We start from the raw sequence: 15904 nt of genomic DNA, 5'->3' as shown, positions 1-15904 counted from the left end.
CAATTTATAGAGTAAATTATTAATGTTTACTGGCAAGTTAGGTATAAAAAAATCCAGATAAATGCTAATGTTTCTTAGCGACTAGCTGAAGTATAATTAGTTATTTTTAAGCTATCATTTTGGCTATAGTCAATATGTAAACACTGATTTTTACTGTCTGTTCTGCTCCTTCTATTGGTGCCTTAAATATAAATGTCAGCTAGAATGTAACTATCTATCTAGGTACTGTAATAATGCTCCCTGCATTATTTAAATGCTATAATCTAATGAGATACAAGCTCACTTAAAGTGAGCTTTTAAAAATAATAATAATATGTAATCTAATTACTGCTGCACTGTGCACACTACTCGACTGCACTATAACAAACCTGAAACATCACATCAGCACATCTCTGTGTATGTTTAAACTGGGTAAAAGAAAGCAAGCAACATTGGGTGCAGCGCTGCTCTCTCCGAGTTCAAAAGCAAATCACTACAGCGCGGTTACCAGCACACCGATGAATTTTGGACACGAATCAAGGAGTGTTTCTCTAATGCGAGCAGCTGTATAGCTAGTCACCTGCGAGAGTACAGCTGACACACACAGGTAGAGTGTACAGAAGATAACCTGACAGGTGTTGGACACACAAACACGTTCACACGCACACACCTGATGCTAGTCATGCTTCCAGTCTCAGAGCCAAGCTTGCATCTCTCCAGCTGACTGGCGACAATCTGTCGTTCGGCTTCCAGCTCCCTGGTCAGACGTTCAAACTGCAGCTCCTAGAAAGAGAAAGAGAGACGGGGAGGGAGAGCAAGAATGTGTCAAAACAATCTGTCTATTTATTTACTGTCACGTTTACAGTCATCCTGAGCATTAGTTTGGCTGCGTTCTCGCTGACACATTTTTAATTGTTGTGAAATGGACTCCGCAGTCTGTGGTGGGAAAACAGGCCAGATATCGCTGCGTCTGCCAAGTTTCACACTGCCAGATATTCACAGAGAAGAGTTTGACATGTTGCAAAACTGTGACACCAAACTCAAACCATCACAAATGTGACATTTGCTATTGTGCCACTGAGGAAAGTCATGGAACAGCAGAAGGTTTTGGGGGAGAAGAATTCTGCTATTTTTGACATATAGTGTCAAAAAAGTTGTAAGCATTACTCTAATACTTGGCTCATCTATGCACTGACACCCGATGGATTTATACCCTGCTGATAGGCATATGCTGGTTGATATTAATGGAGTGGTGGGAAAAAAGTTGTCAGTCACATCTCACAAAAAAAACATTCATTCCCCCCTCCCCGCCCCCAATTGTTCTAGGATAACAGACAAGAAGGACAGCCCTAACTGTCCAGCCAGTGTGACGAAGAACTTCAGCTGCAAGAACATCCCTGGGGAAATGCATGTACCATGTTAAAGCTCTGCACATATGTATCTATGAGGAAATTGTGAATTCCCGCATACTCTAAAAATATGAATATGAAGAAATGGGCCCATTGAGATAAACAGCTGGTGACACCAATTCTCCAGTGGAGTGACATTACACCACTGCAGAAGAGATTGCAGCAAAATGATCCAGTCCAAAGAGCAACAAAGAGGATGTGGAAAACATGATGGACATAATTTAGTATGTTTTATGTATTTAATTGGATGGTTTTCTATCTTTCCGGCAGACCAGGAGGTTCAATGGTTTTTTTTTTAAAGGCCGTGCTTAATGGTTATTTCCACTGCAATTGCGTCACATTAGCTACGTTCACACTGCAGGTCTTAATGCTTAATTCAGATTTTTTGATCAAATCCGATTTTTTTTGTCTGCTCGTTCACACTACAAATAAAATGCGACAGTAAACGCGCTCTAGTGTGAACCCTCAAAGCGGCCCGCATGCGCAGAAGAAGACGTCACACACAACGCGCTCTGTTTAGACCCAGAGTAAACAATGGCTGTATCCCAATTCAGGGTCTGCAGCCTTAAAGTACGCAGCCTCAACGATCCTCAAGGGCCGCGTACTCAAAGACCGCTAAGGCCGGAAGTGCGAGGCTTGTGAAATGGGACGGTCTAGCCTCCGTCGCGCTGCCCAGGTTGCCTAGCAACCATGATACTAACAGCTGGAAACGTGTCATACAGCTTTGTTTGACAGACATGAAGGAGAAAATCTTTTGTTCATTTGTTTGTTTCTTTCTACATTCTCTGTAAGATTAAGGTCAGCTATTGAACGGCGTATATTTTAAAGTAAAGGCCTTAAAACCAAGTTAGTACAAACGTCACTAATGTCACATAACTTTGCCGACATGTTGCCAACAGTAATTTTTAATGTTCTTCGTTATTAAACATTTGCACATAAATAAGTGACATAATATTCTGTACTTAATTAAAGTTTACTCTTCGGCCGCCCCTCATCCGCCGTTTTTTTTCGGCAAAATTATTCACACCCACCGCCGCGCTATGCATTCTGGGATATGTTGGGCCACGAAGTCTACACTGCCACAGCCTTAAAATTCAGGGAAATGAAGGACGCATTTCAGGGCCGCATTTCGAGCAGCCTTTGAATTGGGACAGGCTTCGGCGCGCCGCTGTGACGTAATCGGCCTTGAAATGCGTACTTTAAGGCTGCAGACCCTGAATTGGGATACAGCCCCTATTGTTTGACTGATGGCCCTTAATATAAAGACTTCGGACTTTACATTTCCCAATTTTTGCTTTAAGTTATTTTGTTATTTACATAATAATGTAAATAATCTAATAACTATCCTTATTGCTGTTTTAGAGAGGAGCGGCGCTTCAAAGGATAGTAGCAGATTTCTGTCAGAATCTGCAGATTATACAGTATAAATAAAATGTTCACGTTTCTCCAACGTTGTCTTCCCAACAGTTTCACTGACATCTACGCTGGATGGCCAGGAAGCGTTCGCAATGTCTTATCGGGTGCTTCTCCGGAGCTGATAATTGGCGTCTGTCTTGTGTCAGTGACGTAAAAGACAGATTTAATGCGACTTGACCATTCAAACAGCAGTCGCTTTCTAAAACATCGGATATGTATCGGATTCAGTACAACATACGAAAGTACGGAGCCCCGCAGGGGACATGGGAGAGAAAAAAAATTAGGGAGAAAAAAAAAAAAATTAAGACGGACTTTTGCGAGATCTCGCAAAAGTATTAGCCGCATTCTTTGGAGGCCGCCAGCTCGAAGCAGACCGGGAGGTCGAGGCACGATGTGCCGGGAAAGCGGTGTTCCTCCCGGCTGTAGTAGGTCTCAACCTCCCGTTAGCTTCGAGCTAGTGGCCGCCAGCTCGAAGCCAACCAGGAGGTCGAGGCACGATGTGCCGGGAAAGCGGTGTTCCTCCCGGCTGTAGTAGGTCTCGACCTCCCGTTAGCTTCGAGCTAGTGGGTGTCAGATCTCCAAAAACGTCGGAGCACTTTTGCAAATATGTGATGTCTTGTAAACCGAGCAGGTATCTGACGTTTACACAACTACATTCACGCCTCAAAATATCTTAAAAGTGTATTTTGTGACCCAGAAAGAGTAATATTACAACTAAGTAGCTGCCGCCATTGTTGGAATTCAACTTTCGCGAGAAAGTTTTGCGAGATCCCGAGTTTGTTTTGCGAGATCTCGCAAAAGTCCGTCTTAATTTTTTTTTTCTCCCTAATTTTTTTTTCTCCCATGTCCCCTGCGGGGCTCCGTACGAAAGTGACCCAGATCGGATTTGAAAATATCGGATTTGTGCCGTTCACACTGTCACACCATGAACGGATATGGGTCGCATAGGGTAAAAAAAACGGATTTGATGCGCAGTGTGAACGTAGCCATTTTGCTATTACTGTTTTTATTCTGATGTTGCCACAAGTAACACACATACACACTTACATGCATTAGTTGTGTGCAAGCTGGCCTCATAATGGATGTATCACATATTATATCATCTGAACTGACTAGTAGGTCTTTGGTCATTAGCATGCGAGCCTCTCTTGAAGGGGGACCTAGTAATGCTAATTTGTCAGCTAATGCTAGCTAGCTTGGTTAGCAAGCAGCAACATACACACATGTCAGCTAATTAGCTAACTGTCTAAGAAAATACCAGAATTTCGCTCACCAAAATTGAAGCACAAGCTTTTTGGACAGTCTGTACCACACAGCAAGCCATTGAACTAGTCAGATAACCTTTTAAAAATGACAAGAGTTTGCGGTTTGCTGAGTTTCAAGTCTGTATTTGTATTTTTGGCTTCTACAACAGTAGCTTTGTGTCATTCAGCCTTGAAACCCATTTTATTTTCTTTGTCCTCGCTTAAGGTAAAGTTTCTTTTCATCGGCTTACACCAGGTTTAAACAGCAACTGGGTGGGGTGTCTGTCCTGACATGGTGATATTAGAGACAGCTCCAAATCCAGGAGCAGAAATATTGTTTAATATTTATAGGACTCTGAAGTGTGAGCCTTGGCTCACAGAGAGTCCAGCATTCTAAGAGTATATGTGTCACAAAATAAGGAAAAATGTAATAAATTGTACTTTTCGCTGTTCCTTTATTTGACAAGGGATCGCCACAGCAGATACTTTGGTATATCTGATATGGCGGATACCCTTTCTGATGCCTGCTCAACCTCTTTAATGAGAGTAAAAAGAGGAACGTCACCACACAAAGTCAAAGCTGTAGCTGTTTAAAACTGTCCAGTAGAGGTGTCAGTAGTATGCTTGTACACTGGTGTTTTAAAATATTTGGTTATTATGACTTTCAGCATTGAGAACCAGAACACTGCAGTCCTGTGCAGACAGAAAATATCTTGCTAGTTAAGCAGACTTTTGACAGCCATGGCACAGATCATGAAGAATACTCTATTAGGGTAATATTTCACTGCCTGGTTTTATAACGCATGGATATTGACTGCTAATAGCAGCAACTAAAATATACAATACAAATTGTCAAAAAATGAACTTGAGTTATATTTTACATCTAAACTCAATGTATATGTTTGGTTTAGGACGCTGGTATCTGTTCAAGGCTTGGATGGCAGCTTAGTGAAACCTATAAGCTCCATTTTAAAAAGTCAAAAAGTTTTCATAAATCACGCGTACGTGCCATTTAAGAGCAAATCTTTTCATTTGGGTGGCTCTTGATAGAGACCTTTTCTTAGGCTTAATTTATGCGTGATGAATAACCACTAATTAGCTGATGTGCCAACAAGCAAGCAGCTGATTAGGATATTTGTGTCTGCTGCTGTGATCATTATAGCTGATTAAATAAACAAAATTTACCAATTTGTGCGAAAGAAAAAAGAAATAAAACAAGAAAGATCAAATTGTTTTGCTGAATCACTCAAATCAAGTGGAGAAGGCACATCAGCGCTCAGCCACTGCAGTGCTGGTTTCAAAGGTATGGTTTGGATCTTTAAATGGCTTTCTGACAGTCCTTTGGCTGGTTCGAGATAATAAAAGTGACATAATTACAATAAGTCACGCCAGACCACAGGATACAATCAATCACTGTTTCCAAGGCAGCGTTTAAATAAAGACGAGCTATTATGAAAGAAATATGCACTCATCAACAAAGGAAGGAAGTGAAGAGAGTGATACAAGCGCACGTACAGAGCCTATTTCTCAGATCCTTTAAGGTTTACAGTTTTCCATCACCATCATTAACCTTAATTAATCCCCCCCCCCCCTTTTTTTTTCTTTGGTCAGGCTGTGAACCTGGCGGCTGTTGCCTGATGACTAAGACCCTGTGCAGGTAACGACCAACGTTCTGTGCAAAGGTCGTTGTTTGCAGCCCGACTACAAATGCAGATGAATGCAGCTAATAAAAAGCTTAATCATCATCAGACGATAGCTGATTGTTTTCAGATTGCATTTTGGGAAATGCATTCCTCTTGTGGTTTCCACACTCAGTGTTTGGCTGCACATAACCAAACTCACTCAAATGTGACTGATCAGCACTCTGACTGTGCAAACTGAAACCTGAAAGCTTCCGGGACCAAAATGTTCAGCCCTCGTCAGCAAATCCATCATATTCATATGCAAATATCTGTTTACAGGGATTTTTTTCCATCAGTCACCACACAGTACTATAGGAATATGTGGCTCCTTGATTAAATCCACCCATACTTAATTAAATTCAGACAATGCATTTAGTAAAGGCGCACACTTCTTTACATGCAGTCTTATAGTTGATGGTGCATGTCAGAGTGGATTGGTCTGTCTCAGGGCACAAATGTAGTGAAGGTGACAGTGCCCAAGAGTATAGGTTCATCATTCTCAAATGGAAGAACTTCCTAAATCTGGCAGTCAAACTGAGTAAAAGCAGAGGATAACTGTTAGTGCAGCACTCCTCCAATCAGGCTTTGAAGGAAGAGTGGCCGGAGGGAAGCAATTCCTCACTAACAGGTACAAGACAGCCCACTGGTGGTTTGTCAAAAGGCAGCTGATTGGGCTCTTGGGCTATAACAAGAAAAATCCTCTGCCCTGATGAAATAAAAATTGAACTGTTCCACCATAGCTCCCATTGCCATGTGTGGAGAGAGCCGGGTAGGGAGAATCACCTTATTAATGCCATCGATACAGTCGCTCAAAGTGGTGGTTAGGCAGCATCGTGCTGTAGGGATGTTTTTCCTGTGACAGAGACTGCAAGAGACCCTTCGGAATAAATACAGAATAATCCCGAGTGAAAACCGTTTTCAGAGGGCTCAGGATACCAAGCTAAGCAGAAGGTTTATATTTCAAGAAGACATTGAAACAAAGCACATCACAGAGAAAACACAAGAGTTGCTTTGGATAACACTGTGAAAATCCTGGAGTTTTGCAGGCACGATCCAGACCTGATGCCAGGAGCAGCTCGGGAGACCTGAAAGCGGCCGAGCACCAACACTCTCATTCCAACCCGGCTGAGCTTAAAGGATTCTGCTGAGAAGAATGGCAGAAACCCCTGAAAGAAAGGATCATTCCCAAGAAAACTTGAGGCTGTTATTGCTTCCAAAGGGGCCTTAACCAAGACAAGGACCTGAAGACTTATAAAAACTGCACATCTCAGACTTAACACACTCCAAAAACCTGTTTTTTGTTTTGTTGTTGTTTAGTACGTGTGTATGATGCCTCAAAAAAAATCCATCTTAAGATGAGTGTGAATCATAACAAAACTCAAAAAAACAATCCTATAAGGGAGAAGAAAGAAAAATAGCACCCTCTAAAAACTCAATAAGTTTCATTTTGCTTACACAATAACTCAAAAAAAGACCCAGGTGGAGTGCCCAGCAAAATTAAGTTATACAGATTCAGAAAACAAATGCATATCATTAAAAGAGAATAAAAACCAGTCTGCACCCAATGCAGCTTAATATTAGCGTTGCCATTTTTAATGACCTAAAAAAAAGCTTGAAAAGGAACATTAATGCTATTTATAGTGCTAACACAATGCGTATTTTATGGCTAAGAGTAGTGATGGAGAACATAGTGCTGGACTGTGGGAGCGTAAATGCCTAAGATGCCTGAGGCAACTCTAGGCTTCCCACCATAATGATACAATTTGATTATAATGAATCATTAATGTAATAACTTAACAAATCAAATTGCAAATTTCACTGTAATTACGCAACATCTTATTATTAATGGCAACTGGCCAGACATACAGGCACACACACCAGCATAGAGAAACATATGTGACACAGACACACACACAGGCATACAATGATAATTAAATACATCTGTAAGGATTCTGCAAGTGAGGACACAAACGTTGCACACATCAGTGGGGACATGCTGCTGTGCCTTTGTGCTGGTATCAAGACAAACCAGGCTCAGGGAGGGACAGCCATCTGAGTGATGAGAGGACAAAAAAAACAAAACAAAAATAAAATGAAACAAAAAAAACCCCCAAACAAACAAAAAAACACACTGTGGAAGAAAGACAGATAAATAAATATTAACTAATCAACATTACACCATTTTAATACCATTCAAACTATTCAATGAACCCTTGTGCATGGTGGATGGGGCTGTGGGATTAATGTTGATCGCTATATGTATTTGCAGTGACCCTTCCCTTCAAGAGGACAAGCAAGGTCCAGTAAAATCCCCCAAACTCAGCCCCTCCACAAAGCCATGAATTTTCTTCTCTTAACTTTGTCACCCGTGTCCGTGTTCTGCAGTCAAACCAGAAGACGTGACAAAGTGCAGCTTCTGAAAGCATTTTGTGAAGCAGAAAGTCTGGATGTTAACATCCACAGTGTGAGAACAGTTCGACATGCTTCACTGTTTGCACACTTTCAACATTTTCACACAGCACTCGGGATAAAAATATAGCTGCTCAACAGAACCCAATTAATCAGTCATATTTGAGAGAAAACTAAGAAGCCACACATGCACGTAATTTTAGCCCTTTAGCCTAAAATCAATCATCATAGTATCTGTTGAAGTTTTAGCAAGCAGCCAATCCCCCACCAGAAGCACACTGATGCTTTCAGCGTCTGTGATCTCATGATCCCATTGAAGATAAAAAGCTATAGTCTTCTGATGCCAGTGAGCTGCATTTCTTATTTACATCTCAAACACCACTCCACACATGGAAACTGCACGTTTCTCCCTGTGCGATCTGACTTTTTACGCAGCCAAATCAATCTAAACCCCCATAATCAGCTGATGCAACGAAAGGAACAGCGAGAGAGAGAGAAAGAAAAAAAACACAACCTACTTTGAGGCAAAGTCTCTGTAGCAGATGAGGAAAAAAGTGTTTTTTGTTGTTTTGCACAGAGTACACACCAGCAGACTAACAGGCTGACTAACCAGCTCCATTGTGAGCTGTGAGAATTCAGATGCAAGTCTTCTCAGAAACAGCCAAACAAAAGCGATCACTCCCTCCTTTTTCTACCCGCCCTCCACTCCTCGCCCCCTCCGATCTCTGCTCCCTCCAATTCACGGCTGAGGGGCAGACACCTGTTACTGCAGAGCAAGAGGAAGGGACTGTGATGGAATTTAATGCTGGAAAGAAGAACTGGTGAAGGAGTTGCATAAAAAAATAAGCAACGCAGACACGTACCTTCACATGGACCATACTTCACAAAGAGACAAAATCACAGAATATCCCGCTTTGCTTTGCTCCTGTCTAGTCGAAAAGCGACAACAGTGCTCCCTCTCCCTCCTCCAAACACTCATCTGTCCTGGGTCAAACCAAGTGATAGAAAGACAAATAGAAAGACATAGAGCGAGAGCGTGCGCGTGAGAGAGAGAGAGAGAGACCACATGTGTCACTTGAGCTGCCTGCACCTCGGCCCCTTGTCTGTCTCTCGCTCTCTCTCTTTGCTTCTATGTCTGTGTCTCTTTTTCTCCCTCCTCCGGGGCCATGAAGCACACACTCACACACATACACACACTGTGTTCACTGAGGCACAAAGGTCCCCATGGCAACGGAGCATTTAGAAGCCCCGTGGCATTATTTATGCAACGTTGCATCACAATGGGCCCTCCCACCGGCACAGCATGCCAAAAAAGCCCGCCGCTCGCCAGTCACTCTCTGTGACTCTCACTCTCCCTCTCTTTCTCTCTGAGCAGACCATCTGCACCCCCTCCCTCCCTCATCCACCATCACTGAAAAGCAAGGAGGGATTTTGGGAGGAGGAGAGCAAAGGAGCCTGAAGATGGAGAGGAAGTGGGATGGAGGAAGGCACTCTCACTCACAAACACACACACACACACACACACACACACACACACACACACACTCTCTCTCTCTCTCTCTCTCTCTCTCTGTTCTGCCTCAGTGAAATCCTATGGGCTGAGACGGGATGTAAGGAGTGTATGGGGCCAAAAAAAGTGCATTAGGTGTGTTATAACTCACCCAAACACAAAACCACATGTAGATTACACACGGCTGTAGTACGATGTAGTTATTATCTGCAAAGACCCGATCACATCACCATTTTATAAAAGTGTACAATCAGGTCATTTCAACTGAACCAACATTTGTCTCAGTGGAATCTAAAGCAGTATGACTGAGCCTTTCTGAACTCTAACATGAGGAAGCGCCAAGCCTCAAGGGAATGGAGAGTCACACTATCCAAACTACACACCGAGGCGGAGTGTAGGTGTCTTTACTTAAGTGCTCCACGAACAGGGGTGGTTTGTATCGTGCTCGAAATCTATTGTTCTTTTAGTGACTGTGCAAGCTTGGTGGCAAAGTGTCAGCGTTATCATATCCCAGAATAAGATAAATGTATTCATACATAACTTCCCTTAGCTGCTAACATGTTAGGGTAGGATTGACACAGGAGAAGTGAAACGCTGATGTTCTTTCCTGGTTTTCACAAACAGGTGCACTGGCTGCTTTTCACCTCATTCATTTAAAGGTAGACTTCTTTTGTACACTTATATCAATAATTATAAACTTCAGTCCAACTAAAATTTGAAATGAGCCATCTTATCATCAAGTGACATTGTTGCCCTCTGCAGGACTGAACTATTAGGAGTGGTAATAGATAGCCCTGTATGACATTAGGCCTAACTTATTACAATTAGACTGAAACAGGACTAAACTTAGTTGTAGAATTTGAGGTTTCTTTCATAAAACAAGTCAATGGAAGTCTGAAGTAGTTTTCACTGACTGCTGATTGACTCCCTATTGTCTGTTGGTTCTACTATTTCATACTAGCAGATTATTAAGATTGTTGATTCTGAATTAAGCTTTGTGGTTGGTGGTGTGGGGCTGGAAGTCCGCACAACTGGTCTTCCAAAATGGAGGATGCTATCATATAAACTGCATTTACAGTATACAGTTTTACAGTGGCTGATTACTGCTAGCATGTCTATGTACAGCTAGTACCATAGACTACAAGTTAACTCGTCACAGTGTTAACTTACAGTGAAATGAAATATTGTCAAATAATTATACCCAGGTGAGCATCACATGAAACACACACATGCATAACCACGTCTTACCCAGAAGCAATCTGACTGGAAACCTGAATCCATGATTTCGCAGCAGGTGTTTCTCTGATTGTTACTTTCCATCGTGCCAAGAAGCCCTGTGAACGTATCTTCAGACTGTTTTAGTTTTGTTTTACGCTCTCTGACTCGCCCACCTCCTCTCTCTGTCCAAACAACACTAAAGCAGTCACTGCAACCCAATAAAAACATTGCGTGCATGCAAAGCTCCAGCGTCCAAGCATTTCCTTATTCAAATTTGAACTGGCTCAGTTTACGTGGCTGTTCAGCTTCAGGCAGGTTAAATCACAGAGGTAAGATGAGTGTTTGGGTGAAACAGATGGATCAGTTTGATCAACTCTTTGTTTCGGTGTGAAAGTTGGATAACAGCAAATGATTTGAACACGCCCTGAACATGTGTGTATTTGTTATTTCAGGCTAAAGAAATGTGTCTTAGTAGTTGTATCTACACAGTAAATTGTATGGCCAGCAACAAAAGATTGTTTTTTCCCCCCAATCGATTTCCATTAATTTCAGAAAGTACTTATCAAATGGTGAAACATGTTGTGTTACTCTATCACAAAGAACATTAGGCCTAAGCAATACTGCATCACTGTTCTACATCTAAAGAGTTTGGAGACGCCTTTACAAAGACTGGTGAGAGCAATGCAGAGGCAGAGACATCCTGCCTTTGTAATCACATCAAGAGTGTTTCATTAGACCCTCCTTCCCTCATGAACATAAATGTCTTCTAACTTCAAAACATCAAGTGTGAGGGCAGAAAGCTTTGACAGAAAGATGCAGATTAAATGAATCAGCTATTCACTAGCAGATAATGATTCTTTTTGTCTCGTTATGTGCAAACACCAAACATCCTGCTGGGTCAGGACTCCATGGAGGTATGGCTCCTGCTAGATGTTGGACTTTAAGGTGCTATGTGGCATGGTAGTATCCATTGATAGAAGGTGAATTATGGCCATAAAAAGATGCACATGGTCAGCAAATACATTTGAGATAGGCTGCACTATTCAAAGGATGACTGATCAGTAGGAGGTTGATTCCTGTTGTTCAATGGTTTTGAAATGATATACAGCAGCACTTTTCTACTCCCAGTACAACAAGCCACATTCACCCAATCACAGGGGGGCAAATTCGAGGTTCAATATCGTCCCCAATGACACTAGGACATGCGGACCGGAGGAGCCGGGGCTCAAACGAATGACCTTCCCGTTAGTAGACAACCCACTGCATCTGCTGAGCTGCAGCTGCTGCCATTGAAACCATCTCTAGCAGGCTAAGATGCCAGCGTCTGTCCTGTTAGGATATTTTTGGTGCAGAACCTGACAGTCATCCACCTCAAGATTACATGTGCTGTATATTCTAAGATTTTTGTCTGCTTAGTTGGAAAGAATAGCTATCTGAGGTACCACAGCCTCTCTGCCAGCTCCAACCAGTCTGGTATTCTCCTCTGACCTTTCTCACCAACAAGCGGTTTCTGTCTGCAGAACTGCCACTCACTGGATGTTTTTTGTTTTTCACACCATTCTGAGTAAATTGTAGCAACAGCTGTGGTGAAAATCCCAGAAGATCAGATGCTTCAGAAATACCCATAACACCTGGCCTACCACCAACAATCATACCACAGTTAGTTAGCTAGTAAAAACCAGCTGGATTATCAAATTTGCAAATTTTTTAGAAATGTTCAAAACTAAATATCGGCTGTATAAATGTTTTAAGACCTAAAACTGAATCTCCTAATTACTACTTCTCTTAGTTGTAAAAGTAGTTATAGACCTGGTTTGAACTCTGGGCTTAAAAATGGCCCACAGTTCAAACCAGGTAATCAATTGATGGTTTAATTTCCATCAATTGAGTTATTAATTGCAGTTAATAAGGGAGGAAAATAAGGAAAATTGGAGTCCCTTTTGGATCTGCTTTTTCTGTGTGTGACAAAGTGGGTGCATTTGTAATGCCCTCCCTTTGTCCCAGATGTGTTGACCTTTTTTTGCACATTATTCTGTCTCTGTATTTATTTGCTATGATTTGCTATTTGTCAAAGTAACATTGCTGCACTCACTATCCCAGGTTTGTTTGTGTAAGCATTCTGTTGCCAGCAAATCAAACATACTGCAAATTAAAGCAAATACTCAGTTACATGTTTCTTTATATTTTATTATGTTACAGATTAAAGGGCGATTAATGGCCCTATATATAGTCAGTCTCTGCCAGACTCAGATGAGAGAGGAGAGGTGAGCTGTGTTACCAAATCCAGGTACTTTTGAGTTTTGTTAATGAAGTTACTTTGGGGGTAAGTTTTGTTTGGAAGTTTCATGCAGGATGGGGTCCACTGTAAATAAATTGCTCACCTCTGAAAACCCCAAATGTCTCCTGAGTCTGCTTCCCTACCACCTTCTTTGACATTCGAGTCTGACTACTTCACACTGTGAAAAACAGTGTTGTTCTCCATAGACCGTAAATGCAGCTAATGTTACACAATATAATAATAAGCACCAAAAACTAATGGAAAACAATACATTTTGAAATTTTGCTAAATTTCCTTCCCTTCATTTGATTCACACTGGGTTCGTCTGCTGCTAACTATTCGTGAACGTATAACATTTTCTTTATATTTACCACTCAGGCTAAAAGTTGAATATGTACTGTCCATCACGTCATGGTTAAAAACTTTATGTCCACTGAGGCAGCCACGTCTCCTAATGCATGTTTACAGAGGCAGGAGTTCGGTCCATAATTCAAATCATTATTACGTGCTGGATTTTCAATCAGTTTCCAAGTGCTTTAACATTTATATCTCATACAACTTTCTGATTTCCCAATGGCCCCACCCCACCTGTTTCTAAGTCCCGCCCTTGTACCACTTCATTTAGAAAAAACAAACAAACAACCCTGCAAACACGCCTGTTGTCTGGGGAAATAAGTGGCTTAATAAAAGGAGCCCAACATTTTTTTTGCCTTTGGGAAAAGAGGTTAATCCAGCCATGAGCCTCACTGATTGCATGGGTGTCATTTTCCTTCAAACTCAAAAAACTAACATAATAGAAACGGACTATTATTAAAGCTTTTAGTCCTTTAATCAATAGACTACACAGCCTTAACTTTCTTGAAAAAAAGACACACACACACACACTCTGGTGGCAGGAACTCTGAATGTGTGCATGTGTGTGCATGTGAGCGAGTAATCATAGCTTGATAAGCAATTGAGAGAAAAGGACAACAATTAACTATGTCTTAATGAGCAGGTTCCACAATCAAGTGCTTGTCAGCTGATTGCATTACTAAAGATTCAGCTCCAATCTGAGCTTCTTAATGGAGACAGAAGGAGGACGGAAAGAGAGTTAGTGTGCAGCCACTAGCTCATAAGACCACGCTGGCCCCTGAAAACCCCATTAAAGCAATTAGTAAAGTAAGATAAATGACTGTAGGACAGTGGTGGGCTGCATGGGGAGCAAAGTTAGAGTGTGTGTGTGTCCTAGCTGAAGCCGTTCCTCTCTCTTTCTCTCTCTCCCCAGTGTAAAGCGGTATAATTGTGCCCCTTGGTGTCCGACTGGCATTTAGATGTTTTAGATGGGGGGTGGTACTGTTCGATGCGAAAATGTCACAGTGGCTGTGTAAGCTAAGCCCCTAAGTTAGTGTTTCAGGATGGACAATTATTAGGCACATCCAGCTGGTAACAAAGTTGTCCTGTAGGTGGAGGGAAAAAGGCCAACATGAGAAGGTGGGGCCTGATAAAAAGATTGTGTAGGGCAGCGGTCCCCAACCCTTTTTGCGCCACGGACCGGTTTATGTCCGACAATATTTTCACGGACCGGCCTTTAAGGTGTCGCGGAAAAATACAACAAAATAAAACCAGTACTGGTACTAAAAAAAAAAGATTTACTCATAACACATGGGAAAAGACCCATGGAAACTGAGTTAACGATAAAAAAAGAAAGAAGCTAAAACCCCTGAAAACCATGAATTTCACACCCGAGCCTCAACTCTTTCGGCCTGGTACCAAACGACTCATGGCCCGGGGGTTGGGGACCGCTGGTTTAGGGAGCCATATAAGTGTGATAAAGAAAAAGGAGAGATGGGGGGGGGGGGGGGGGGGGGGGGGGATTTAACTCTCCTCAGATACTACTTAAGCGTTCATCCCAAACCAGACAGATTTGTCTTGTTGTTCCCCTGTAGCTGGTCTAATTCCTCTCCTCATCCCTGCTTCTCTTTTCAACTGGCTTCAAAGATGTTGGTAGGTACATAAATTATGAGCAACGGTAAAATATTCAGAGTGCTGTGTCTTTGTTGAGCTTACAGTGCTGCTAAATAGGAACGCTACTCAGCTGCCATCAAGGTAAAATTGTTTATTCAAACTGCGGGTCAAATCAAAATCTCAAGGATGTTGAAAGCTCAAGGCCAAGTCATGAGGTAAACATCTAAAGGCTAAGAGTTCTCTCGGGCTTTCTTGACATTGTTGCTTTAATCGCACTGAAACACCTTGTGGCCTTTTTATTTCTGCCTCGTTTATTGCCCGTTGCTGGGAGCTTTGCCAGTCAGGCATTTTGTTTCTCCCCTCGAAAAATAAAAAATAACAAACGCTATCTTCAGGTGCAAATGAGGACGCATAAGCACCTTTACCTAATAAAAGCTTGGCTGTTTGAATCCAAAATGGATTCAAAAACAAAACAAAATACAAAGACTTGCATGAGATCACAATAGATCTCTCTTTTTAAACATTTTAATCTTCTCTGAACTCATGTAATCACAACCCACGCATTGTTCCTCTTCAAAAGTCCAATTGTACTCAACTAAAGTGCAAACCAAGTGTCTTGCCACGCTGGTTTTTAATCAAGGATGTGTTAGTAGTCGACTTATGTGGGCTGGACTCCATGCAGAGCAGAAAGGATTAGTCAAGTAAACAATTAGCTGATTAGGGGAGCTATTTTGGTGAACTGTTTCATTTGGCTGAAAGGGGAAACATTTGTTGGTTTTACTTTCCCAAATTTTAGGATTTTCTTATGTTTT

General features: G+C 41.8%; 1 protein-coding gene across 11 annotated transcripts in view; it reads right to left on the bottom strand.

The window, feature by feature from the left end:
• Positions 1 to 15904, bottom strand: part of ctnnd2b (catenin (cadherin-associated protein), delta 2b) — a 240754-nt gene that overhangs the window by 156614 nt on the left and 68236 nt on the right. For 10 of the 11 annotated variants that reach the window (XM_024806087.2, XM_076876378.1, XM_024806086.2 and 7 more), the window contains exon 3: positions 650 to 762. In XM_024806087.2, the coding sequence (XP_024661855.1) occupies positions 650 to 762 (113 nt within the window). Of the gene's footprint in view, positions 1 to 649; positions 763 to 9002; positions 9236 to 15904 lie in introns of those variants that run through there. The other variant, XM_004565313.2, reaches the window with a different exon arrangement.

Source organism: Maylandia zebra, linkage group LG18, assembly GCF_041146795.1.
Source record: "Maylandia zebra isolate NMK-2024a linkage group LG18, Mzebra_GT3a, whole genome shotgun sequence".
Taxonomy (NCBI): Eukaryota; Metazoa; Chordata; class Actinopteri; order Cichliformes; family Cichlidae; genus Maylandia; species Maylandia zebra.
Note: the sequence above shows the minus strand (reverse complement) of the source record. Positions and strands in the feature narration are given on the sequence as shown.